The sequence below is a fragment of the Pelophylax lessonae genome, assembly GCF_965119305.1.
Source record: "Pelophylax lessonae genome assembly, chromosome: 3".
Lineage (NCBI taxonomy): Eukaryota > Metazoa > Chordata > Amphibia > Anura > Ranidae > Pelophylax > Pelophylax lessonae.
The window spans coordinates 87,708,958-87,734,582 of record NC_138770.1 but is presented as its reverse complement, the minus strand read 5'-3'; the positions used below and the strand labels follow the sequence as shown (position 1 = coordinate 87,734,582).

The 25,625-nt window shown below is 42.6% G+C and overlaps 1 protein-coding gene across 1 annotated transcript in view; it reads left to right on the top strand.

Moving 5' to 3' along the window:
* LOC309550376 (uncharacterized protein) overlaps positions 1 to 25,625 on the top strand; it is a gene marked incomplete at both ends in the record, with an annotated part of 107,511 nt that overhangs the window by 3,928 nt on the left and 77,958 nt on the right. Inside the window, 3 exons of the mRNA XM_082250771.1 lie at positions 9,808 to 9,968; positions 22,523 to 22,699; positions 24,929 to 25,070. Of these exons, the coding sequence (XP_082106897.1) occupies positions 9,808 to 9,968; positions 22,523 to 22,699; positions 24,929 to 25,070 (480 nt within the window). The remainder of the gene's footprint in view (positions 1 to 9,807; positions 9,969 to 22,522; positions 22,700 to 24,928; positions 25,071 to 25,625) is intronic.

The following is a 25,625-nucleotide window of genomic DNA, read 5'->3' as shown; positions in this document are numbered from 1 at the left end:
AGATGGCCTAGGCTATAAGAAGATCGCCAAAACCCTGAAACTGAGCAGCAGCATGTGGTCAAGACCATACAGCGGGTTTAACAGGACAGGTTCCACTCAGAACAGGCCTCGCCATGATCGACCAAAGAAGTTGAGTGCATGTGCTCAGCATCATATCCAAAGGTTGTCTTTGGGAAATAGACATATGAGTGCTGCCAACATTGCTGCAGAGGTTGAAGGGATGGGGGGGTCAGCCTGTCAGTGCTCAGATCATACGTTGCACACCGCATCAAATTGGTCTGCATGGCTGCCATACCAGAAGGAAGCCTTGTCTAAAGATGCTGCACAAGAAAGCCCACAAACAGTTTGCTGAAGACAAGCAGACTAAGGACATGGATTACTGGAACCATGTCCTGTGGTCTGATGAGACCAAGATAAATTGATTTGGTTCAGATGGTGTCAAGCGTGTGAGGCGGCAACCAGGTGAGGAGTACAAAGACAAGTGTGTCTTGCCTACAGTCAAGCATGGTGGTGTGTAGTGTTATGGTCTGGGGCTGCATGAGTGCTGCCGGCACCGGGGAGCTACAATTCATTGAGGGAACCATGAATGCCAACATGTACTGTGACATACTGAAGCAGAGCATGATCTCCTCCCTTCGGAGACTGGGCTGCAGGGCAGTATTCCAACATAACGACCCTAAACACACCTCCAAGATGACCACTGCCATGCTAAAGAAGCTGAGGATATAGGTGATGGACTGGCCAAGCATGTCTCCAGACCTAAACCCTATTGAGCGTCTGTGGGGTATCCTCAAAAGGAAGGTGGAGGAACGCAAGATCTCTAACATCCACCAGCTCCATGATGTCATCATGGAGGAGTGAAAGAGGACTCCGGTGGCAACTACGGTGAGCTCCATGCCCAAGAGGGTTAGGGCAGTGCTGGAAAATAATGGTGGCTACACAAAATATTGACATTTTGGGCCCAATTTGGACATTTTCACCTAGGGGTGTACTCACTTTTCTTGCCAGCGTTTTAGACATTAATGGCTGTGTGTTGAGTTATTTTTAGGGGACAGCAAATTTACATTAATATACAAGCTGTACACTCACTACTTTACATTGTAGCAATTTCTTCAGTGTTGTCACATGAAAAGATATAATAAAATATTTACAAAAATGTGAGGGGTGTACTTACATTTGTGAGATACTGTGTGTGTGTGTGTGTGTATATATATATATATATATATATATATATATATATATTGTATATATATATATATATATACAGTGCATTACCAAAGTATTCGGCCCCCTTGAACTTTTCGACCTTTTGCCACATTTCAGGCTTCAAACATAAATATATAAAACTGTAATTTTTTTTGAAGAATCAACAACAAGTGGGACACAATCATGAAGTGGAACGAAATTTATTGGATATTTCAAACTTTATTAACAAATAAGAAACTGAAAAATTAGGCTTGCAAAATTATTCAGCCCCCTTAAGTTAATACTTAGTAGCGCCACCTTTTGCTGCGATTACAGCTGTAAGTCGCTTGGGGTATGTCTCTATCAGTTTTGCACATCGAGAGACTGACAATTTTGCCCATTCCTCCTTTCTTTTTTTTTTTTTTTTTATTGAAAATTTTTCAGACATTACACAGAATACAACAACAGCTGTAACAAAAACATTTTCATACTTTAAGCACAACGGTGGTCCGAGCAGAGAGCGTCTGCTGGCAAAGTAGGGGGGAGGTGGGTGGAGAGGGAGAGGGGGAGGGAGCCTCAATGGTCCTTGAGGTTGGAAGGTGAATCTGATTGTGGGGGTAAAGTCCTGGGCGAGTCTCTGAAGTTAAACCTGTATTGAGCCATAGTGGGATCAGACTGGGGAAAGGTGTACGTGATATATCTGTCCCATTTCAGGTGGAAGAGTTCCCTTGAAGATAAAGCTGAGAAGTCCGTATTGGCGATATCTATTGTGAGAAGTGTGGAGAGCTCTGATCTGACCCGAGAGAGAGATGGAGGAGATGTGGAGATCCAGTTGCTTAGAATAGTCCTCCTGGCGATTAGTAGACAAGTCAGGATCCACACACGGGGTGACCCAGAAGGGGGGCTAGACCATTTTTGGAGTCGCTTGTCCCAGTGGCCGAACAAGAGTATCATAGGGTCCTTGGGTAGGCTGATCTTGGTCACGTCCGTAATGTACAAAAGGACTTGGTCCCAAAAGTGACTTATACTGGGGCAGGACCAGAATTTGTGGTGGAGTGAGGGTCTTACCACCAGACACAAAGGGCATTTGTGGGCGTCCGGTATGGTTTTGTCCGATAGAAAAGGAATATGCGCCCGATGGAAGATTTTTAGTTGGGTCTCTTTCCAAATTGAGTTAGGAGTTAGAGCAAGGGTGGCTTGGAGACCCCTGACCATATTGGGTAACGTGTCATTGCCTGGAAAGTCCTTAAGCCAATTGGAGGCAGTAGAGGTGGACAAGGCCGGCGGGCATTGTCGCAAGAGGGGTTTGTAAATCGTGGAAATAGTATAGGTGTCAGCATCCAGCAGGGAATCAATTAAAGACAAACGAAAGCGGTTCCCTGGTTTCCCAGTAGTTGAGGAAAGATAGTGAATGCATTGTGTCCAATAGAAAATGTCCTTGTCCTGGACACCGAATTTATCTTTAACAACCCGGAAGGGAAGGGGGGTACCCGAGCTGGTGTCGCACAATTGTCCGAAGGTATTCAAACCCTTCTCCTCCCATTGGTGGAACACGGAATGGGTCAATCCTGGAGTGAAAGTCGGGTTACCCCGTATTGGAAGGAATTTGGAAAAGTGTATTGGCAGTTTCAGTAGTTTTCGTACCTCCCTCCACGCTATGACAGTGTCCCTCAAAAGTATATTGTGACGTAGATCAGGGCACAGTGTCACCCATTTGGCATGCAAGAGGGCAGTTAGGGAGAATGGACTGGCCATCTGAGACTCAAGCTCATAATTGGAGTAATGTGAGGTCTGTGATACCCAGTCCAGAGCAGCCCTGAGCAAACAAGACAGATTATACATTCTCAGATTAGGCAAGTTAATACCCGCGTCGCTTCTGGAGAGTTGCAATTTGTTATACGAGATTCTCGGTCTCTTTCCCCGCCAAAGAAATCGGGAGAAAGTTTTCTGCAGGGTTTGCGCATCTTTATGTCTGATTAATAGGGGAAGAGTTTGCAGGAGATAGAGAAGGCGGGCAAAGCTAACCATCTTAATAAGGTGGCATCTCCCCAAAAGCGACAGCGGCAGTTCCTTCCAGTTTTCCAGTTCCTTCGTAATTTTGGACAACAGGGGGGGGTAGTTTAGAGTGTAAATTGATGCCGGAGTGCGTCCTATCTTGATACCCAGATAAGTAATGTGAGTAGATGCAATCATGAATGGGGATTCCCTTTCCCATGGACGAGGGGGGCCAGTTCCCAAAGGGAGGATCTCGCTTTTAGAATAGTTTATCTTGAGACCCGAGCACTGTCTGAATCTGTTAAACACGGAAACTATTACGGGGACGTCTTCTGCGGGGTTTGAAGTAAACAGTAGGACATCATCTGCAAAAAGGGATATGCGCAGCTCCTGAGAGCCTATGCGAATACCATGGAGAGGGGCTCTGGTCAGTAGATACCGGGAGAGGGGTTCTAGAGCGAGGTTAAACAACAGCGGCGATAGGGGGCAGCCTTGTCTAGTGCCTTTGTGTAATCTAAACTCGTCCGTAAGCGCCCCCCCTACACACAATCTGGCTGATGGTGTGAGATACATGGAAGTGATGAGATTCACAAAGGGTCCACTAAAGCCCATGCTGTGCAGAACCCGACTCAGCCAGTGGAAGTTGACATTGTCAAATGCCTTTTCGGCGTCGAGAGTCACAATAGCCATGTCTCGGCCAGGATGGATGCGAGCCTGGTCCAGAGCAACCAGGACCTTCCTTATGTTAACAGTGGCCGAGCGACCCCTGGTGAACCCAGACTGCGCGGGGTGAATCAGGTGCGGCATGATATTGGCCAGACGCGTGGCCACAATTTTAGATAGGATCTTGACATCAAGATTTAATAGGGATATGGGCCGGTATGAGCCCGGCTCCAGCGGATCTTTCCCCTTCTTCGAGAGAAGCTTGATAATGGCTTGGTTGCCCGTCTGGAGATAGGGTCCGCCGTGCCAAATTGAAGAGTACACGTCCACTAGAGTCGGGATCACACCAGGGGAGACTAATTTGTAAAATTCCCCGGAAAGACCATCGGGGCCCGGAGACTTATTGGCTGCAAGATGTTTTATAGTCGACGCAATCTCGTCCGCCGTGATCGGGGCGTTAAGTGTATTTAAATGCTCTTCGGATATTTTGGGGATATCAGTCCCAGATAGGAAAAAATCAGCTACTGAGCTGTCCATGGCCTCGGAGGCGTACAGCGAGGCGTAGAAATCGCGCATGATCCCCTGCACCCCTTGCGGAGTGGAGTCCACCGCTCCCGATTTGTTCCGCAACGAGCCTATGTGCGTGGTGGACATCGGGCCCTTGCATAGCCGGGCAAGCAGTTTCCCGGCCTTGTTACCGAAGCGGTGTAATGTCGCCGCGAGATGTGCTTTGTGAAGCATTTCAACCCTATCTGCCCAGGTGTCAAAGTCCCGTTTAGCCTCAAGCCATGCCGTGTGCACCATGGGGGTGTCGGCCTGTATCAGTGCCCGCTGGGCCGTCGCCAACCGTTCACTAGCCGTTTTGTAGCTGCTATTCGTGTGCCGCTTGAAAGCCGCCGCATAGGAAATAATACGACCTCTCAAAAAGGCCTTCCCCGCCTCCCAGAAGAGGAGAGGGGAGCTGCTGTGTTGTTTATTCGTCACATAGTAATCATCCCACTCACGACGAAGGTACCGGGCAAAATCCAAATTGTCTTTAAGGTAGGAAGGGAACCTCCAAATTAGGGGGACTGGGGGGGATTCCGCCAATGGTAGAGATACTGAAACCGGGGAGTGATCTGAGATCGCGATGTCATGTATGGTGGCGTCACGCAAGAGAGGAAGGAGGGAGTCCGTGCAGAACAGGTAATCGATTCTAGTAAAACGTTTATGGGGGTGGGAGTAGAAGGAGTATTCCCGATCCGCGGGGTGCGAGTGACGCCAAACATCTGACAGGGAGAGTGATTCTATTAACGACGCTAGTGGAGTGGGGTCAGCTCGCAGTGTGTCGCGCAGTCCCTGCCGGGGCGCGGATTTATCCATAACCGGGTCCATTACCGCGTTGAAGTCGCCGCCCACGATACGGGGGACATCAGGAAGGGAGAGGAGCCGAGCCGCAATTGAGGCGTGGAAGGAGTGGTCCAGGACATTCGGGGCATATATGTTGGATATAACTAACTCAGTGTCATGAAGCCGTATGTGTGCGGATGCATACCGCCCCTCGCTATCAGTGTCTGTGGAAAGAATTTCCACTGGGAGGCGCTTATGGAACAGTATCATCACTCCGGCTTTGCGGCCGGAGGAAGGTGACCCTACTATTTTGCCTACCCAGAGTTTCTCCATGCGCTTCATATCCTCCGCAGGCAGATGTGATTCCTGGATAAGAGCAATGTCCGCCTTTAACCGTTTGAGATGTCGTAAGACTTTCATCCTCTTAACCGGGGATCGGAGGCCCTTAACATTCCACGTCACTATAGGCATGGGACAGGAAAAGGGGGAATTATACTGGAAGCATGCAGGGTCGGCCTAGCCCCACCCTGGGTCAATGTTATGTAAAACACCGGAATTACATGTCTGACCTTAGACAGCTCTCGGAACCATGAGCTCGCACACTGAGGATAGAAGCACACCTTCGTTGGGGGGAGGGGAGAAGGTAAGGAACGTAGGAAGACAGGGAGAAACCGAGCATAAACATTCAATGCAATACAGCAGAATAACAATGTAAACAGTAAGAACTTCTCTTTTTTCCGCATGTGTACAACACGGAGCCCAGCCCACCAAGCGTGCCCCCGAGTCCAACCATGGTAGTGAACCCACTTAATGGTCCGAGTGGTCAGTATGGCTCAGGTACCCAGCCCTTCTGGCATTCTGGGCATCCGAGGTGTACAAATCGGAAGAAGAGCAGGAGCACACAGTGTAAAAATACATGAAACAGTAAACGATATACCTAGGCATAGGAACAAACAAAAGAGACATGCCAGTAAAACAGAGCAGTACAGATAGCAAACCTGAGAGAATGGCGGGAGTATCCCGAGTCCTCTAAGCCCACGTCCTAGTGGGAACAGGCCCAGACCCGGGCCCAGTAGTGCAAATCAGAGACAGTCGGGGGGGTCAGATCAACGGTGAACATTCGGGCGACCAGAGCTGACCACATCGGCATATCTTTGCCGTTTGGCAGGTTCCTTACTGGGGCTCCTTTGATCTAGCGGTCTGGAAAAAGGAAGGGCTTTAGCAGATGAAGAGAAAGAGGGGCCCTGATCCCCCAGGCGAAGTGTGCGAACAAAAGCTTCCGCTTCCTCTGGATCCTGAAATGCCATTTGGTCGCCGTTAGGTGCACGAAGGCGCAACGTCGCCGGATAGGCCAAGGTGAACTTCAAGTGTTCCTGGTGCAGTTTCGAGCATACGGTCTGAAAGGCTTTGCGTCTTTTTGCGACATCCACAGAATAGTCCGCAAATATTAGAATTTTCATGCCCTCAATTTGGAAATTGGAAGTCTGCCGGAATTTTTGTAGGATAGCAGACTTGTCCGCATAATTCAGGTATTTTGCAATGATCGGGCGTGGGGTTTTACGGTCTTCGGAGTATAGCCCCATCCTGTGGGCCCGTTCGACCACACACGTACCATGTAGCCCCAAGGCAGCAGGGATTTTTCTTGCGCAAAGTTCGGGAATGGCAGAGGGGGCAATGTTCTCTGGAATCCCAATAAATCGCAGATTGCTCCGACGCGATCGGTTTTCCAGATCCTCCAACTTATCCATGATGATGCGATTGAGCTTATCCTGAGCCTGTTCAGTTCCCTGCATTTGATACACCTCATCCTCAATATTAGATATGCGGGATTCAGCCTCATTAAGCCTCTTATAATGTGCCTCCAGCTCCTTCTTTATGCTGGCCATGCCAGCAGCCACCGCTTTCTCCACGGAGGCCGCAATGGTGGGGTTTAGCAGAGCTGCTACAGCCTGAGCTATTTGCTCCGTGGAGGTGCCTAGCCCTGCAGAGGAAAGAGCCAGCGTAGGGGGCTGCTGTGTCGTGCCCGGCTGTGGCGGTGCGATGTCCATGGCTGGGAGCTCCGCGGTCGCGCCGGAGCAGGCCGAGACCGGGGCCTCAATTTGCGGAGGGGCCGGCGGAGGTCGGGACGCGGCCTTCTCGAGGAACCGCTCCATTCGGCCGGACTTAAAACAGCACCGCCGGGTCCCTGGGTATCGATGGACCTCCGGGGGGGGATTCGAGGCTGATCCTGGGCAGTGGGCAGGTTTTTTAAGCCGTTTTCGGAGGGCACGCTGCGGGAGCTGGAGAGCGCTCACCTACTCCATGCGGCGCCGGAACCGGAAGTGGATTCCTCCTTTCAAAACAGCTCAAGCTCAGTGAGGTTGGATGGAGAGCGTTTGTGAACAGCAGTTTTCAGTTCTTTCCACAGATTCTCGATTGGATTCAGGTCTGGACTTTGACTTGGCCATTCTAACACCTGGATATGTTTATTTGTGAACCATTCCATTGTAGATTTTGCGTTATGTTTTGGATCATTGTCTTGTTGGAAGACAAATCTCTGTCCCAGTCTCAGGTCTTTTGCAGACTCCATCAGGTTTTCTTCCAGAATGGTCCTGTATTTGGCTCCATCCATCTTCCCATCAATTTTAACCATCTTCCCTGTCCCTGCTGAAGAAAAGCAGGCCCAAACCATGATGCTGCCACCACCATGTTTGACAGTGGGGATGGTGTGTTCAGGGTGATGAGCTGTGTTGCTTTTACGCCAAACATAACGTTTTGCATTGTTGCCAAAAAGTTTGATTTTGGTTTCATCTGACCAGAGCACCTTCTTCCACATGTTTGGTGTGTCTCCCAGGTGGCTTGTGGCAAACTTTAAATGACACTTTTTATGGATATCTTTAAGAAATGGCTTTCTTCTTGCCACTCTTTCATAATGACCAGATTTATGCAGTATACGACTGATTGTTGTCCTATGGACAGAGTCTCCCACCTCAGCTGTAGATCTCTGCAGTTCATCCAGAGTGATCATGGGCCTCTTGGCTGCATCTCTGATCAGTCTTCTCCTTGTATGAGCTGAAAGTTTAGAGGGACGGCCAGGTCTTCGTAGATTTGCAGTGGTCTGATACTCCTTCCATTTCAATATTATCGCTTGCACAGTGCTCCTTGGGATGTTTAAAGCTTGGGAAATTTTTGTATCCAAATCCGGCTTTAAACTTCTCCACAACAGTATCTCGGACCTGCCTGGTGTGTTTCTTGTTCTTCATGATGCTCTCTGCGCTTTAAACGGATCTCTGAGACTATCACAGTGCAGGTGCAATGATACGGAGACTTGATTACACACAGGTGGATTCTATTTATCATCATTAGTCATTTAGGTCAACATTGGATCATTCAGAGATACTCACTGAACTTCTGGAGAGAGTTTGCTGCACTGAAAGTAAAGGGGCTGATTAATTTTGCACGCCCAATTTTTCAGTTTTTTATTTCTTAAAAAAGTTTGAAATATCCAATAAATTTCATTCCACTTCATGATTGTGTCCCACTTGTTGTTGATTCTTCAAAAAAATTACAGTTTTATATCTTTATGTTTGAAGCCTGAAATGTGGCAAAAGGTCAAACAGTTCAAGGGGGCGGAATACTTTAGCAATGCACTGTATATATATATATATTATACACATGTCAGTTTACATGGAAAAGATGTGCCACTTTACAGGCAGACTAAGGGGACACTCCCCTCCCTCCCTCAGGCACTATATTTAAAGACATTTTTCATTTTTATTGTTTCACCTTAAGCATCATTAAAATCACTGCTCCTTCAAAAACAGTCTTTTTTAAAAACTTTTTTTTTCATTGTTACATGTTTTCCAGGACAGTACTTGGGCCCCCATACCCTTTTTATGGCCAATAACTTGCATATAATCCTTCAAAATGGGAACTTTTGGTTTCTCAAGTTTGGGTCCCATAGACTTTAATAGGTTTCCCGTCCGAACTTTTGCGATGTTCAAGAAATCTGGCGCAAACCAAAACTGGGCTTGTTCATCTCAACTCTAGTCACCAGAACGATATCCCTATTAGAAGATTTCCCCTCTATTACTGTTCTAGTGTCAACCCAACATTTGGAATTTTCCTTCACTTTTGATGATGCTGTAAACAGGACAAACAGAAAGGGTGAATCTCCCTAACGGGGACACAGACAGCAATACACTTAAAAGATGTTCTAATCCCTCTCCACTCTATCCAAGAAAAAATGTTTTTACTTGAATTACATTTTAAAGCAAACCTGCTGCATTGCTCCAACATTGCAATACATATTTTCTTTTTATTAGTTAAAAAAAAAAAAAAAATTAAAAGAGTTACAGTGTCTTAATTAGGATGCAAAGTAACAATATAACAAGTAGCAGTTAAGTAAGCAAGTAGAGCAACAAGAGAGTACAAACTATCTTCTCAAGGAGCACTTGGAGATCATATCATAAGTAGATTGATATAGAAGAAATCACAAAGTACATTTCTCTTAAGGTTTAGCTGGCCACAAAGTCAACAGGTGCCAAGCTTTTTCCTGCAGTTCATCTTTTAAACAAAATTAGCAGATAATGGCAACATTTAATACGGGTGGAAAAAAAATGGAATGCTAACTTTGTTTTTGTGTTCAAATTTCAGGGAAGCCCTTCAACAATCAAACCATTATTAATGCAGCTGTGGCCAACATAATTGTGTCCATACTACTGAGCCGTAGATTTGAATATGAGGACCCCACTATAAAGAAGCTCATGGGTATAGTTAATGAGAATATAAGACTTCTGGGCTCACCTTTAGTCAGGGTAAGTTGTTTCATTATGAAGTCCTACATCGGTATATGAGGGTTGTCCTAAAAGTAGTGCAAAATGGGCATATCTTTTTTTTAACTTACAGTACATAGGTCATTCAAATTTAATATCTTGTTAGAGTAGCTCTTTCTCTTTAGTAAACCTTAGTATTATTATTTTTTATTGCAGATAAATAATGGATTCCAAGCAGAAGCAAAGTGCCATCATTGAGTTCTTGATGATGGAGGGCTGCAGGCTGTCTGACATTCACAAAAGGCTACAAAACAACTACAAATAACACTATTGACCAGAGTCATTAATGGCAAGACAGTGCTCTTATCAATGGTGTCATCTGTGGAAGTGGGACAGCCTGTTCCCCTCCTTTATCAAAAACTCAATAATGGCAAAAACTCAACAATGTCACGTTGCTTCTGCTTGGAATCCATTATTTATTTCTGTAAACCGGAGGAAGAAGAAAAGTTGTTATAGAGGAAGAGTTACTCTACCAGCATGTGAAATTTGAACAGCCTATGTAAGAAAATAAAAACATTATGTCCACTTTGCATTACTTTCGATACAGCCCTTACATAGTTACATAGTAGTTGAGGTTGAGACAATAGTCCATCCAGTTCAACCTGTGTAGGTGTGTGTGGCCGTAATCATTTTAAATACCCCTGAATGTTTTGATCCTTGAGATGTACGTCCAAGACTCTTTTAAAAGTAGCCATACTCCCCGCAGTTACTACCACTTGTGGTAGAGAATTCCACAGTCTTGTAGCCCTTACTGTAAAAAACCCACTGTGTAGCCTGAGGTTAAAACGCTTCTCCTCTAATTGCATTGAATGGCCTCGTGTCCTCATGCAATCCTTTCGACTGAATAGTTTTTTTTCTATGTTGAGATCCCAGTTGAGGTATTTATAAATCGCTATCATGTCCCCTCTCAGGCGTCTCCTCTCCAGGGAGAATAAATCAAGCGATTGTAAGTGCCTCCAATCCCCTAATTAGTTTAGTTGCCCTTCTCTGGACTCTCTCCAGGTCCAGCACATCCCTTCTGAGGACTGGCGATCAGAACTGAACAGAATAATCCAGATGCAGTCGGACCAGTGTTTTATAAAGTGGTAGGATTATAGTTTTATCTCTGGAATACATCCCTTTCTTTATGCATGCTAATATTCTGCCGGCTTTGGCAGCTGCCGCTTGACATTGCATGCTATTGCTAAGTCTATCTTCTACTAAGACCCCCAGATCTTTCTCCATTTTTGATTCCCCCAGAGTTTCCCCCCCTAAAGTGTTTTGTGCTTTTATGTTATTATTCCTCAAGTGCAAAACCTTACACTTCTCCACATTAAACCTCATTTGCCATGTAGTTGCCCACTCGATTTTGTTCAGGTCATTCTGTAGGATTCCTGCCTCACGATCAGAAGTTATTGCCCTGCTTAATTTTGTGTCATCTACAAAAACTGATATTGAGCTACTGATCCTGTCCTCAATGCTGTTTATGAATAATTGAACAAGATTGGTCTCAGGACCGAGCCTTGTAATTATTTTTTTATCTACAGCAGAAATTTCTCAAAGAAGTGAAATATGAAAACCTGTTAGCACTGACAAGTACTCAACATATACCAGTAACAGTTGGAAAGATGTAGATTAAATGTATATCCTATAAAAGGAAATGTACAATATTTTTGTATATATATATATATATATATATATATATATATATATATATATATTTTTTTTTTTTTTTTTTATTACAGTTAGAAAGAAAACAAATATTTCTACTTTTTTAATTTTGTGAAGTAAATATGAAATATGTCATATAATATTTTTTGTTTACATTAACAGCAGGTGTAGCTTTAGGTTTTTCCCATGTTTACCAGACTGCTCTTAGCAGCTGTGGTGCAAAAAATGCCTGTCATTTACAGAGTTCAATAGTTCAAGCTTAAACTTACAACTAAATGAGACAGAGCAATAACTCATCTTTTCCTTCCTGCTGCTCTGTTGATAAAAGTTAGCAAGTGAGAGAAAGACAGTCTGAAAGAAAAGTTACTGCTTTGAAAACCCGTAATGCTACTGGAATCTGGAGTCATAGATTCATTCGGTATTATAAACAAATCATTTTATATAAATATTAAAGTATAGTAAAATTGTACTTTCTTTTCATTCTATTTTATTAATTATTTTTGTTTTTCATTTTAAAGAGCAGAGCCTAAATTTTAAATTAAATTTTTTTCAGGAGCAGTGATTTTAATGATGCTTAAAGTGCAATAATAAAAATGAAAAATTCCTTCAAATATAGTGCCTGGGGGGTTCCCTTAGTCTGCCTGTAAAGTGGTGCATCTATACTGTGTATATAAAATGCTGGCGCAAAAATGACATTCCTAAAGAAAAAAAAAAAAAGTCGAATCACATTTAAATTGACTCGCGGTTGCGATTGCCGACACCTGGCTATTAAAAAGTTAAAGAAAAAGGTGGCCCCACGCCAAAAGTTTTTTAAAAAATGGCATGGGGGCCTCCCTAAATCCATCCCACACCCTTATCCGGACTTGCAGCCTGGCAGGTCAGGCAAGGGGGAGGGATGAGCAAGTGCCCTCTGCCCCCCACCCCAAAGCACCTTGTCCACCATGTTAATGGGGACAAGGGTCTCTTCCCGACAATCCTGGGTTGTGGTTGCTGGGGTATGCGGGCCAGCGGGATTATCGGAATCTGAAAGTCCCCCCAGATCCCGCCCCCCCCATGTGAATGGGTATGGAATACATAGTATCCCTACCAATTCACCAAAAAAGTGTACAACATAAATGAAAACCGGTGTCAAGTTTAAAAAGAAACAGTGTCCCTCGATGTAAATCGTCAAAAGCTTTGCCTGCTCCATCACCGACCCGAAAAAAACAACACTACGCCTTCTAGGAGAGCCGCCCGCCGAGTGCCTCCTCCACTCTTTGAAAGTTATATATAGGTAAGGGGGGGGGGAGCACCTGGCAATGTTACTTGGTGGCCCCACCCCTTGCCTATAAAAGAACTGTCAAAGCAAGGAGGAGGCATTCGGTGGAGCGTTTTTCTTTCCAGGTCAGCAGTGTGGCTGGCGCCATGATTGACAATGGATTTACATTGAGGGACACTGTTTTTTGATTTAAAGGATTTGTCAAAAACTTGTCTCCCTTTTTTTGTTTTTTTTGTTGAATAGGTAGGGGTACTAGGTACCCCATACCCAATCACATGAGGGTGGGGGATCTGGGCACCCCCTGTAATTTGTTAAAGATTCCGATACTCCCCCCCACCCGAAAACCCTGACAAACACATCCCAGAATTGTTGGGAAGAGACCTTTGTCCCAATCAACATGGGGACAAGGTGCTTTTGGGTGAGGGTGGCAGAGCCCCCCCTGCCTCAAAGCACCCCCTTTCTGTTGAGGGCATGTGGCCTTTTATGGTTTAGGAGGGGGGCCGCTCGCTCGCCCCCCCCCCCCCTTTCCTGACCTGCCAGGTTGCATGCCTGGATAAATGTCTGGTATGGATTTTTTTTTTTGGGGAGGGGGAGCCCATTCCTTTTTTTGGTGTGGGGTTCCCCTTAAAATCTATACCAGCCCCTAAGGGTCTGGTATTCAATGGGGAGGGTGACCCCATGCCATATTTACTTTTATTCAGCTGTCAGAGGGGAAGCCTATTGACAGTAGATGACTCATCAGTTGTTAAGGACCCTGCACCCTGATTGGGCAAAGCTTTGCCTAGTCAGGGTGCAGAATGCAATGTGCAGTATGCAGGGGGTTTGACAGAGCGAACACCCTGCAAATTCAGGGGTTCAACGGACGATCGAACAGGCAAATGTTCAGCCTGAACTCAGCTCGGGCGGAACCGTTCGCCCAACACTAATCTTAAACATTTCATTGTACATTTCATTGTAGCTCTGGCTGTATGCTTAGGGTTGTTGTCCTGCTGGAAGGTGAACCTCTGCCCCAGTCTCAAGTATTTTGCAGACTCTGACAGGTTTTCTTCTAAGATTGCCCTGTATTAGGCTCCATTCAACTTCCCATCAACTTTTACCAGCTTCCCCATTCCTGCTTCAGAAAAACATCCCCACAAAATAATGCTGTCACCACCATGTTTCACGGTGGGGATGGTGTGTTCAGGGTGATGTGTAGTGTTAGTTTTTCGCCACACATAGCTTTTTGCTTTTAGGGCAAAAAGTTCTATTTTGGTCTCATCTGATCAGAGCACTTTCATCCACATGTTTGCTGTGTCCCTCACATGACTTCTCGCAAACTGCAAATGGGACATCTTATGGCCTTCTTTCAACATTGACTTTCTTCTTGCCACTCTTCCATAAAGGCCAGATTTGTGGAGTGCACAACTAATAGTTGCCCTGTGGACAGATTCTCCCACCTGAGCTGTGAATCTCTGCAGCTCCTCCAGAGTAACCATGGACCTCTTGGCTGCTTCTCTGATTATTGCTCTCATTGCCCAGCCTGTCAATTTAGGTGGATGGCCATGTCTTGGTAGGTTTGCAGTTGTGCCAAGCTCTTTTAATTTTTGGATGATGGATTGAACAGTGCTCATTGAGATGTTCAAAGCTTGGGATATTTTATTATAACCTAACCCTGCTTTAACCTCCTGGGCGGTAATCTCGAGCGTGACTCGGGGTTGGTTTTTCATATCAGGATCGGTAACCCCGAGTCACGCTCGGGGTGGATAGGCAGAGAGCGCAGCAGTGTTCTCTTACCTTATCCTGGCGATCCAGCGATGATCTCTCATTGCTGAGATCGCCAGCAGAGAGTCCCACCGCTCCTCCGTCCACCGTCGGTGTAATCACTTCCTAGTTCCGTTCCCTGCAGCAGCAATGCTGCATGGGAGCGGAAGTAGGGAGGGAAATTCAAAAAAAAAAACGTTGCACAAAACACATAACACATTTTATATTATATATATATATATATGCATATATATATATATATGCATATATATATTTACATATATATATATATATATGCATATATACATATATATGCATATATATATATATATATATATATATATATATATATATATATATATATATACCGGTATATATATGTGTATATATGTATATATATATATATATATATATATATATATATATATATATGCACACACACACATATACACATATATATATATATATATATATATATATATATATATATATATATATATATATATATATATATATATATATGTATATATATATATATATAAAATATATATATATATTATAATTCATGCGTTATATATTACACATATATATATATATATATATATAATATATAATGCATGAATTATAATCTAATCAATAATATAATTTTATTATATATATTATATATTAAATAATAAAATTATATTATTGATTCGATTATAATTCATGCGTTTGTGTTTCAAATTTATCACATCTGGGTGTCTACTAGAGTCTTGTTTTGGTCAGGTTTAAGTCAGTAATTACTAAGAATTGTAGGCCTATAATACATAACGCCAAATTTCCATGAAAACAATTGTACCGCTTTTGGTATGTAATTACTGACATAATCATACCGCCAGGGAGGTTAAACCTCTCCACAACTTTATCCCTGACCTGTCTTGTGTTTTCCTTGGCCTTCATGATGCTGTTTGTTCACTAACAAACCTCTGAGGGCTTCACAGAACAGCTGTATTTGTACTGAGAATACATTTCACACAGGTGTACTCTATTTACTAATTAGGTGACTTCTGAAGGCAATTGGTTCCACTAAATTTTAGTTAGGGGTATCAGAGTAAAGGGGGCTAATTATCAATGTACGCCACACTTTTCAGACATTTACATTTGTAAAACATTTTGAAAACCATTTATGATTTTCCTTTTACTTCACAATTATGTACCACTTTGTGTTGGTCTATTACATAAAATCCCAATAAAATACATATAGGACTTTGGTTGTAACATGGCAAAATGTGGAAAATTTCAAGGGACATGAATACTTTTACTGTTGAATGTGTTGCTGATTAAGCCCTGTGGTACCTGTCAAAATCGAATACCTTGCACACATGTAGGCAAGTGTCCCCAAAATAAAAAAAAAATAAAAAATATTAGAAAAGATGAAAAATGTGTGTGTGGGTCGCTGCATGCAAACAATTCATATAAAATATAAAAAGAATAAGTGCCGCGCTACCAGTCTCTACACAGAATATAATGTGAAACTAAAGAAAACAATGTGCCAGCAAACAATATTAAAGTAAACAAAAAAAGATATTAATACTGCATATTCAAATTATTCACTGATATTACAGTCATTCAAATTCAAAAATAAATAACAGTCAATCAAATGAAAGTGATATGCAATCCTTGTTGAAGAAATTCCCAAGTGCTTCCACAACCACTTCTCGTACACATCTGAGCTCACAGTGTTCTCTCCTTGGTTATTAAGGATGATCGAACTTTTGAAAAGTTCGGTTCGACCAGAACACCCGAACTTCCCGAAAGTTCGGCCCGGATTTCAGAACCCCATTGAAATCAATGGGACCCGAACTTCGGTAATCAAAAAACACAATTTTTAAGCCCTAAAACCCAATAAACGCCCCTAAAAAGTGCCCAAGGTTCTGGGTCATGCCCCATTAACTATTAATCACACAAAAAAAGTTCTTAAAAATTGTCATTTTTGATAAAAAAGTAAATTATTAAAAAAAAAAAAAAAAAAAAAAAAGAGATTTTTTTGGATTTTGACTTTGGATTTAGTAAAAGGTGTGCATGTGAAGTTTCAGCTCTGTAGCATGTCCAGAACATTGAAAAAAAAAAAGATAATTTTTCAGTAGAACAGGGATGTGGGTCGGGACCCTCCTTTAACTTTAACACCTATATGATCTTTTTTTCTGGTTCTGGACATGCTACAGAGCTTAAACTTCACAGGTACACCTTTTAGACCCCCAGACACAAAATCACACAAAAAAAAGTTCTTAAAAATTGTCATTTTTGATAAAAAAAAGCCAATTATTGAAAAAATTTAAAAAAAAAAAGTTTTTTTGATTTTTACTTTGGATTTCAGATCTGGGGGGTCTAAAAAGTGTACATGTGAAGTTTCAGCTCTGTAGCATGTCCAGAACCAGAAAAAAAAAGATTGTTTGTATTAGAACACTTTCTTTCAGGACAGGTAGTTAGTTTCTCTCCCGGTTTAATAGCAGGCACTTTTGGGGGTTCTTTGCAGTCAGGAAAAACATCTGAACTTGTGTATAGTGGTACTGTGCACAAGTTCAGATGTTTTGCCTGTCCCCAAAAACCCCCAAAAAATGGCAGCAAAAACACACCTGGGCATTTTTTTTTTGGACGCTAGCGTTTTTTTTGGCATTTTTTTGGGTTCTTTTGAGGCAGGCAAAACATCTGAACTTGTCTATAGTGGTATATATACACACATAGATATATTTATATACACACCTAGACATATATAGGTGTGATAGTAGCAGAAATATATTAGTGTAAATGATTTCATTAGCGCAAGCATATATTTCTGCTACTATCACACCTATGTCTAGGTGTGTATATAAATATATGTATGTGTGTATATACACCACTATAGACAAGTTCAGATGTTTTGCCTGCCTTTTTGGGGGGTTTATAAACCCCCCAAAAAATGCCAGCAAAAACACACCTGGGCATTTTTTTTTTGATGCTAGCTTTTTTTTGGCATTTTTTTGGGTTCTTTTGAGGCAGGCAAAACATCTGAACATGTGTATAGGGGGTATATATAGACATATATGTCTGAATATATACCCCTAGACATATATAGGTGTGATAGTAGCAGAAATATATTCCTGTAAATGATTTCATTAGCGCAAGCATATATTTCTGCTACTATCACACCTATATATGTCTAGGGGTATATATTCAGACATATATATTTATATATACCCCCTATACACATATTCAGATGTCATGTCTGACATCAAACATGTCCTCAAAAAAGAACTGGCAGTGGCAGCCCCTGCAGCATAAAAAATGCTTGGCTGGTGAGAAGCCATATTCCTGTCCCGAAGCAACTCAGAGAAATGATCATTTCTCTATAGCGGTCACCCTGCTATGGAAGGGTTTTGTCACCCTGCCATAGCAGTCACTGCCAGTTAACCCTACACTACACTACGGTCCCCTTACACTTAACAGTTTCCCTACAGAAACTCAATTTTTGAAGCTAACTTAAGTGTAAAGGAGCACTCTAACTACACTAGATATCCCTTTCCTCACACTAAAAATAGCTAAATGATACTTTTAAAGTAAAATTAACAGAACTGCTTCTCTTCCATGTCCAGTATAACAATGCTAGGAATATGGCGGGGGCGATCTTATATACTGGGGGGCGTATTCACTAATGATTGGTCTAGGGACCCCCTAGTCACTCCAATCACATTCCTAGCATTCTCCTGCCCCCTCAATTGGCTTTTGCTAATGGTTCTGGTCCAATCACGGGCTTTTAAAGCCCATTTCCTGAAGCATTGCATTTTGGGCGGTTCTGGTTGCCGAATTCCGAACTTTTTGGGCAAAAAGTTCTAAATTCGGCCGAACCTCGAACACCCAATGTTCGGGTCGAACCAATGGTGGACCCGAACCGTTCGATCATCCCTATTGGTGATATGATATAGCGCATGTGTAATCATATCCAGCTTTTTGTTTCCAGCTGATGTCCAGCGAAGGAGTCTTGTAGTATGGCCTCCCACTCACTAGGGTACTTGTATCCTGCTACATATACCTCCTGGAGGGTGAGGGTGCTGTTTACTCCTGTGCCATGTTTGGGTAAAAAGAATGCCCCCCAATAGTGTCAAACTGTGTAGCAACACTTTATATATAATTAAATTATGCTTACATGCAAAAAAATATAATCTGAGCATTCAATGGAGTAAATGTCACTTCCAGTCCACGATTCTTCAGGCTCCGCCCTACGTGTTACGTCACGCACCACGTGACTTCATTGGTTTTTTTTTCCCGCAAACAGTTTTTTTTTAAATGTTGCAAAGTATATTTATTACTTGTATATTCTTCCAGCAGTAACTATACTTTCTGTTACAAGCTGCAAAGCGGTAGCTTACCATTGTCAATCAGCATCATTATTGTCAGCCTCCTGTGTGAGCACCTTCAGTTGGCCAGTAGATTGTCTATCAGGTCTATCACACAGGTAGCCAAACCACCAACTGAAAAAGTGAACATGGCAGACTGACAATGCTGCTGTCACATTTAACCACTTGCCGACTGCGCACAGTATATTTACTGCGGCAGTCAGCCCTGGCCAGGCAGAGTGACGTAGATCTACGTCGCTAGCCTGTCACCGGGTTTTGAGCCAATAGCGGGGCGAGCGCGCGCCTGCCTCGACTCGTTCACGGAGGAGTGCGGGCGTGTGACCGGTGGACCCGATGTCCGCCGGTCACACTACGATCGTCGGTAGAGCGGGAGAAAGGTGGGCTGCTTATGTAAACAAGCCGCCTGTCATTCTCCCTGTGTAAAAATGCAGATCAGACGGTTCTACTATGTAGAACCGTTGATCTCTGTTTTTACACCAATAGACCTGTCCCACTACAGTTAGAATCACGCCCCTAGGACACACTTAACCCCTCCCTCTCCAATACAGTTAACCCCTTCCCTTCCAGTGTCATTTTTGCAGTAACAGTGCATATATATAGCACTGATTACTGCAGTAATGTCACTGGTACCCCCAAAAGTGCCAAAAATGTCAGTCAAGGGTCCGATCTGTCCGCCGCAATGTCGCAGTACCGCAAAAAAAATCGCAGATCGCCGCCATTACTCATTAAAAAAAAACCACCAAAAATGACAAAAATCTTTCCCTTTGTTAGTAAACGCAATAACTTTTGTGCAAACCAATAAAAATACGCTTTTTGCGATTTTTTTTACCAAACATATGTAGCATAAAACAAATTGGCTGAAAATGTTAAAAAATTTTGATTTTTACATTTTTTTGGGGGGGAATTTCATATAAAAAAAGTGAAAAATATTGTTATTTTTGCAAAATTTTAGCTCTTTTTTTGTTTATAGCGCATGATCAAAAAAATCGCACAGGTGATCAAATACCACTAAAAGAAAGCTCTGTTTGTGGGAAAAAAAGGATGTTAAATTCGTTTAGGTCCAGCGTCGCACGACCGCGCAATTGTCCGTTAAAGTCACACAGTAAAAAATCGCAAAAAAAAACCCTGGTCAGGAAGGGGGTAAAATCTTCCTGGGCTTAAGTGGTTAAGACAGTGGCTTTGCTTTGTCAGTGTGAAATAGGAAGTTCTGTTACTGGAATACAAGTTACATTTATTGATCCTTTGGCTTTTTCTGGCACCTTGTCTTGTTTGTTTCTATGTTTTAACTTGTTAGTTATAAAAAAAAAAAAGGGCTACACATGTGAGAAAATAATTTGTGTATTGCATAACCTGTGTGATAGCTTATTTCACTGTAAAAAAATAAATAAAAAAAAAACAAAAAGAAGTGAGCAATTGCTAATAAAACTGAACTAATCTCAAGGGGTACTGAGTGGGGCTAGATACAATATCAAGCTTTATTTGCAAAGATCTTTTTTTTACTGCTTTAATTTTTGACTAGTTGGCTGTCCCAAGTGGTCACATGGCTGGGAAGTACACGGACTGGTTTATGCTCAATATTAGGGTCTCAGATGTACAATGACAATATGATACCAAACCTTGAGAGCACATACGGTGGCATCCCCCTACCACCAAAAATAAAATCATATTCCTATTTTTAGAAGCTTCATGAGTCTCTATTAAATATCAACATTATATATATATAGATAGATATAGATATAGATATATACAGTATGTATATATATATATATATATATATATATATATATATATACATCTATTATCAGCCTACAGTGGGTACGGAAAGTATTCAGACCCTCTTAAATTTTTCACTCTTTGTTATATTGCAGCCATTTGCTAAAATCATTTAAGTTCATTCTTCTTCCTCATGAATGTACACATAGCACCCCATACTGACAGCAAAAAAAAAAACAGAATTGTTGACATTGTTGCAGATTTATTAAAAAAGAAAAACTGAAATATCACATGGTCCTAAGTATTCAGACCCTTTGCTGTGACACTCATATATTTAACTCAGGTGCTTTCCATTTCTTCTGATCATCCTTGAGATGGTTCTACACCTTCATTTGAGTCCAGCTGTGTTTGATTATACTGATTGGACTTGATTAGGAAAGCCACACACCTGTCTATATAAGACCTTCCAGATCACAATGCATGTCAGAGCAAATGAGAATCATGAGGTCAAAGGAACTGCCTGAAGAGCTCAGAGACAGAATTGTGGCAAGGCACAGATCTGGCCAAGGTTACAAAAAGATTTCTGCTGCACTTAAGGTTCCTAAGAGCACAGTGGCCTCCATAATCCTCAAATGGAAGACGTTTGGGACGACCAGAACCCTTCCTAGAGCTTGCCGTCCGGCCAAACTGAGCTATCGGGGGAGAAGAGCCTTGGTGAGAGAGGTAAAGAAGAACCCAAAGATCACTGTGGCTGAGCTCCAGAGTTGCAGTCAAGAGATGGGAGAAAGTTGTAGAAAGTCAACCATCACTGCAGCCCTCCACCAGTCGGGGCTTTATGGCAGAGTGGCCCAACGGAAGCCTCTCCTCAGTGTAAGACACATGAAAGCCCGCATGGAGTTTGCTCAAAAACACCTGAAGGACTCCAAGATGGTGAGAAATAAGATTCTCTGGTCTGATGAGACCAAAATAGAACTTTTTGGCCTTAATTCTAAGCGGTATGTGTGGAGAAAACCAAGCACTGCTCATCACCTGTCCAATACAGTCCCAACAGTGAAGCATGGTGGTGGCAGCATCATGCTGTGGGGGTGTTTTTCAGCTGCAGGGACAGGACGACTGGTTGCAATCGAGGGAAAGATGAATGCGGCCAAGTACAGGGATATCCTGGACAAAAACCTTCTCCAGAGTGCTCTGGACCTCAGACTGGGCCGAAGGTTTACCTTCCAACAAGACAATGACCCTAAGCACACAGCTAAAATAACGAAGGAGTGGCTTCACAACAACTCCGTGACTGTTCTTGAATGGCCCAGCCAGAGCCCTGACTTAAACCCAATTGAGCATCTCTGGAGAGACCTAAAAATGGCTGTCCACCAACGTTTACCATCCAACCTGACAGAACTGGAGAGGATCTGCAAGGAGGAATGGCAGAGGATCCCCAAATCCAGGTGTGAAAGACTTGTTGCATCTTTCCCAAAAAGACTCCTGGCTGTATTAGATCAAAAGGGGGCTTCTACTAAATACTGAACAAAGGGTCTGAATACTTAGGACCATGTGATATTTCAGTTTTTCTTTTTTAATAAATCTGCAACAATGTCAACATTTCTGTGTTTTTCTGTCAGTATGGGGTGCTATGTGTACATTCATGAGGAAGAAGAATGAACTTAAATGATTTTAGCAAATGGCTGCAATATAACAAAGAGTGAAAAATTTAAGGGGGTCTGAATACTTTCCGTACCCACTGTATATAAATATCCACAAAAAGAAATGTTTTCATTGTGTACATTCTTTTTTTTTTTTTCTTAAAGCTCTACAACAGCTTTCCATTTATAATGGGCTTGATACCAGGAGGCCAGAAGAAGATTACGAAAAACATTTTACAAATGCAGAACTTTATAAGAGCCACATTTACTAAGCAAAGGAAAGAACTGGATGTAAATGACCAGAGGAACCTTATTGATACTTTTCTGGCCAAGCAACAAGAGGTAAGGCAAAGTCTTTATGAATAAGGGACCAATCTCCACTTAACCACTTAAGCCCCGGAAGATTTTACCCCCTTCCTGACCAGGCCCTATTTTTTAACATTTTAAGCCAATTTGTTTTCTGCTACATATGTTTGGTAAAAAAATTGCAATAAGCGTATTTTGATTGGTTTGCGCAAAAGTTATTGCGTTTATTAACTAAGGGAAAGATTTTTGTCATTTTTTTTTTTTAACGAGTAATGGCGGCGATCTGCGATTTTTTTTTGCGGGACTGCGACATTGCAGCGGACAGTTTAGACCCTTGACAGACATTTTTGACACTTTTGGGTACCAGTGTCATTACTACAGTAATCAGTGCTATAAATATGCACTGTTACTGTAAAAATGACACTGGCAGGGAAGGGGTTAACTTTATTGGTGATGCAGGGGTTAAGTGTGTCCCTAGGGGCGTGCTTCTAACTGTAAAGGGATGTGGCTAGTGGAGTAACAACAGAGACATACGATCCTACATAGCAGGACTGTATGATCTCTGTTCTTACACAGGGGAGAATGACAGGCGGCTTTGTTTACATCAGCCGCCTGCCTTTCTCCCTCTGCACCGGACGATCGCGAGTGACTGGCGGACATCGGGTCCGCCGGTCACACGCTCGGGGATGTGCAGGAGCGAGCGGGGGCGGGAGCGCACCTCCGGCGGCGCGCGCTTGCCCCCTAGAACCTCACAGGCAAAGCGACGTAGTCCTACGTCGCTTTGCCTGTGAGGGGCTGACTGCCACAGTAAATATACTGTGGGCGGTCGGCAAGTGGTTCAGTAAAAATCAATTAAAGTGAAAATATATTTACATTGATTTCATGTTCTTGGACAGGAGAACAAATAATAGTAAATAAGGCTTTCAGCCCGTAGAAGGGTTTGCACCCTGTCACATGTGCTACTTCTCTGTGTACAAAGCTACATAGGTGTTCATTCAACAAAACAGTCCAAATTTTTTTTTTTTTTTTCTTTTTAGTAGAGTGGAGAAAGGTGGAAACTTTTGTTAGATTACTATTGTGTCAGTGACTCCTTTGAGATGATTTGCCCTCACTTCTTGCTCCAGTAAACTCAGGCCATTGTAGCCAAACGTTATAGTTTTGTCCTCTCTGGAGCTCATTAAATATTCATTTGAGGAATCCACTAGGGAGTTGGTGAATGTGTGATTGGTCTAAAGCCCACCTTGGTCCAGACTAAGGACATTAAAGTATTTTAATGCATTTCCACATCGAGGCATTTGATGACTCCGTAATTCCTTCCTAGTGCCAACATTGCTTGCATTAATGGGCCATACACACTATACAATTTTCTTTAGATTTTTTTCTTCAGACTTACCAAAACCATATAATATGAGGTCAAACCTAAACACTTTCAATTCGTATGCAGTCAGGCAGGCCCTTGCACTACATAGAAAAGGTAAATCTAAAGGAAATCTGACAACAAAAGTTGTATAGTGTGTATCCAGCTTAAGGATGAGAGCTCTGGAGAGGAATACTGAACCAGACCCTTCCACCAGCCATAACTTGCCTGCATTGCATACTGAAGCACAGAGACCGAATTATGATGTTGCTAAACAGGGTAAATAATGAAAATTAATTGGTTTTATTAAAAAAAAAAAAAAAGTATTGATGGGGATGGGGGTGGAGGAGCCAGGGAAGATTAAACTTAATTTTCAACTTCATCATCAAAACAAGCTTTCACTGGTCTGAGCTCATCCTCAAAGACCTCAACAGATACTCTAATGTCAATTTCTAACAGCTTACAACACCTTCTGTTTGTTTAAATGTGAAGGCTGGCAGGCTGGAAAGACTCTTCTGCCAGAGAAAATGAGGAGCTCTTATTTCAGAGCCTTTGTTGTGAATTTTGAAGTAAAAATGCCTGCAGCTACAAAAGGTCAATAAAGTGGTGTTTTAAAGCTTTTTTACTGATTATTAGGAATATGTAATTATGTTAATACACAAAGTGATTAATTTACTAAAACTGGAGGGGAAAAAAATCTGGCGCAGCAATGCATTGTAGCCAATCAACTTTTAACTTCAGCTTGTTCAAATAAATTTTGACAAAAAAACCTGGAAGCTGATTGGTTTCTTTGCAGAGCTGCGCCAGATAGTCAACATATGTCAATTGAATTGAATGCTATAGAGGAGGCTGACAATCTGCAGAACATCTGTCTAAATGTCCCAATGTCTTCTATTTCTGTTCTGCAGGGGAAACCAGAATCTACCATGTATTACCATGATGAAAATTTGACAGCTCTGGTGGGCAATCTGTTCGCTGCTGGAATGGAAACAACATCCACCACTCTGAGATGGGGCCTCCTGCTAATGATGAAATATCCTAATATACAAAGTAAGACATGCATTTGACCACAGATTGACCACATACCATTATACAAAGATTTTCATAGTTATTACCTACTCGACTCGAAGAATTGCGCTATATGTTAGCAATATACATTAAAACATTTCTTAGTGATATTCTTCAAGCTTACAGTTCAAACTAAGGGTGCACCGAAATTTCGGCAACCAAAATTTTCGGCTGAAAATGGGCTTATTCCATTTCGGCCGAAAATGGGTTAAAAATGCTGATAATAAAGATAGCCGCCGCGGGCGCAGCGCTTTTTTCAAAAGACCTGCCTCTGGCCGGCGGCTCACCTCCCGGTGATGTCACTACTACTACGATGTGTATGAATGAACTAACACACTGGGCGTGCGGGCGAGCGGCCGCTAATAGCTGTAACCAAGTGAGCGCTTCACTTCCCTATCAGGCGGGTATCTCCGCTGACAGGGAAGTGAAGGGCTCACATAGTTATAGCTATTAGCAGCAGCTCGCCCGCCCGGTGTGTTAGTTCATTCATGCACATCGTAGTAGTAGTGACATCACCGGGAGGCGGGGGAGGCGGGT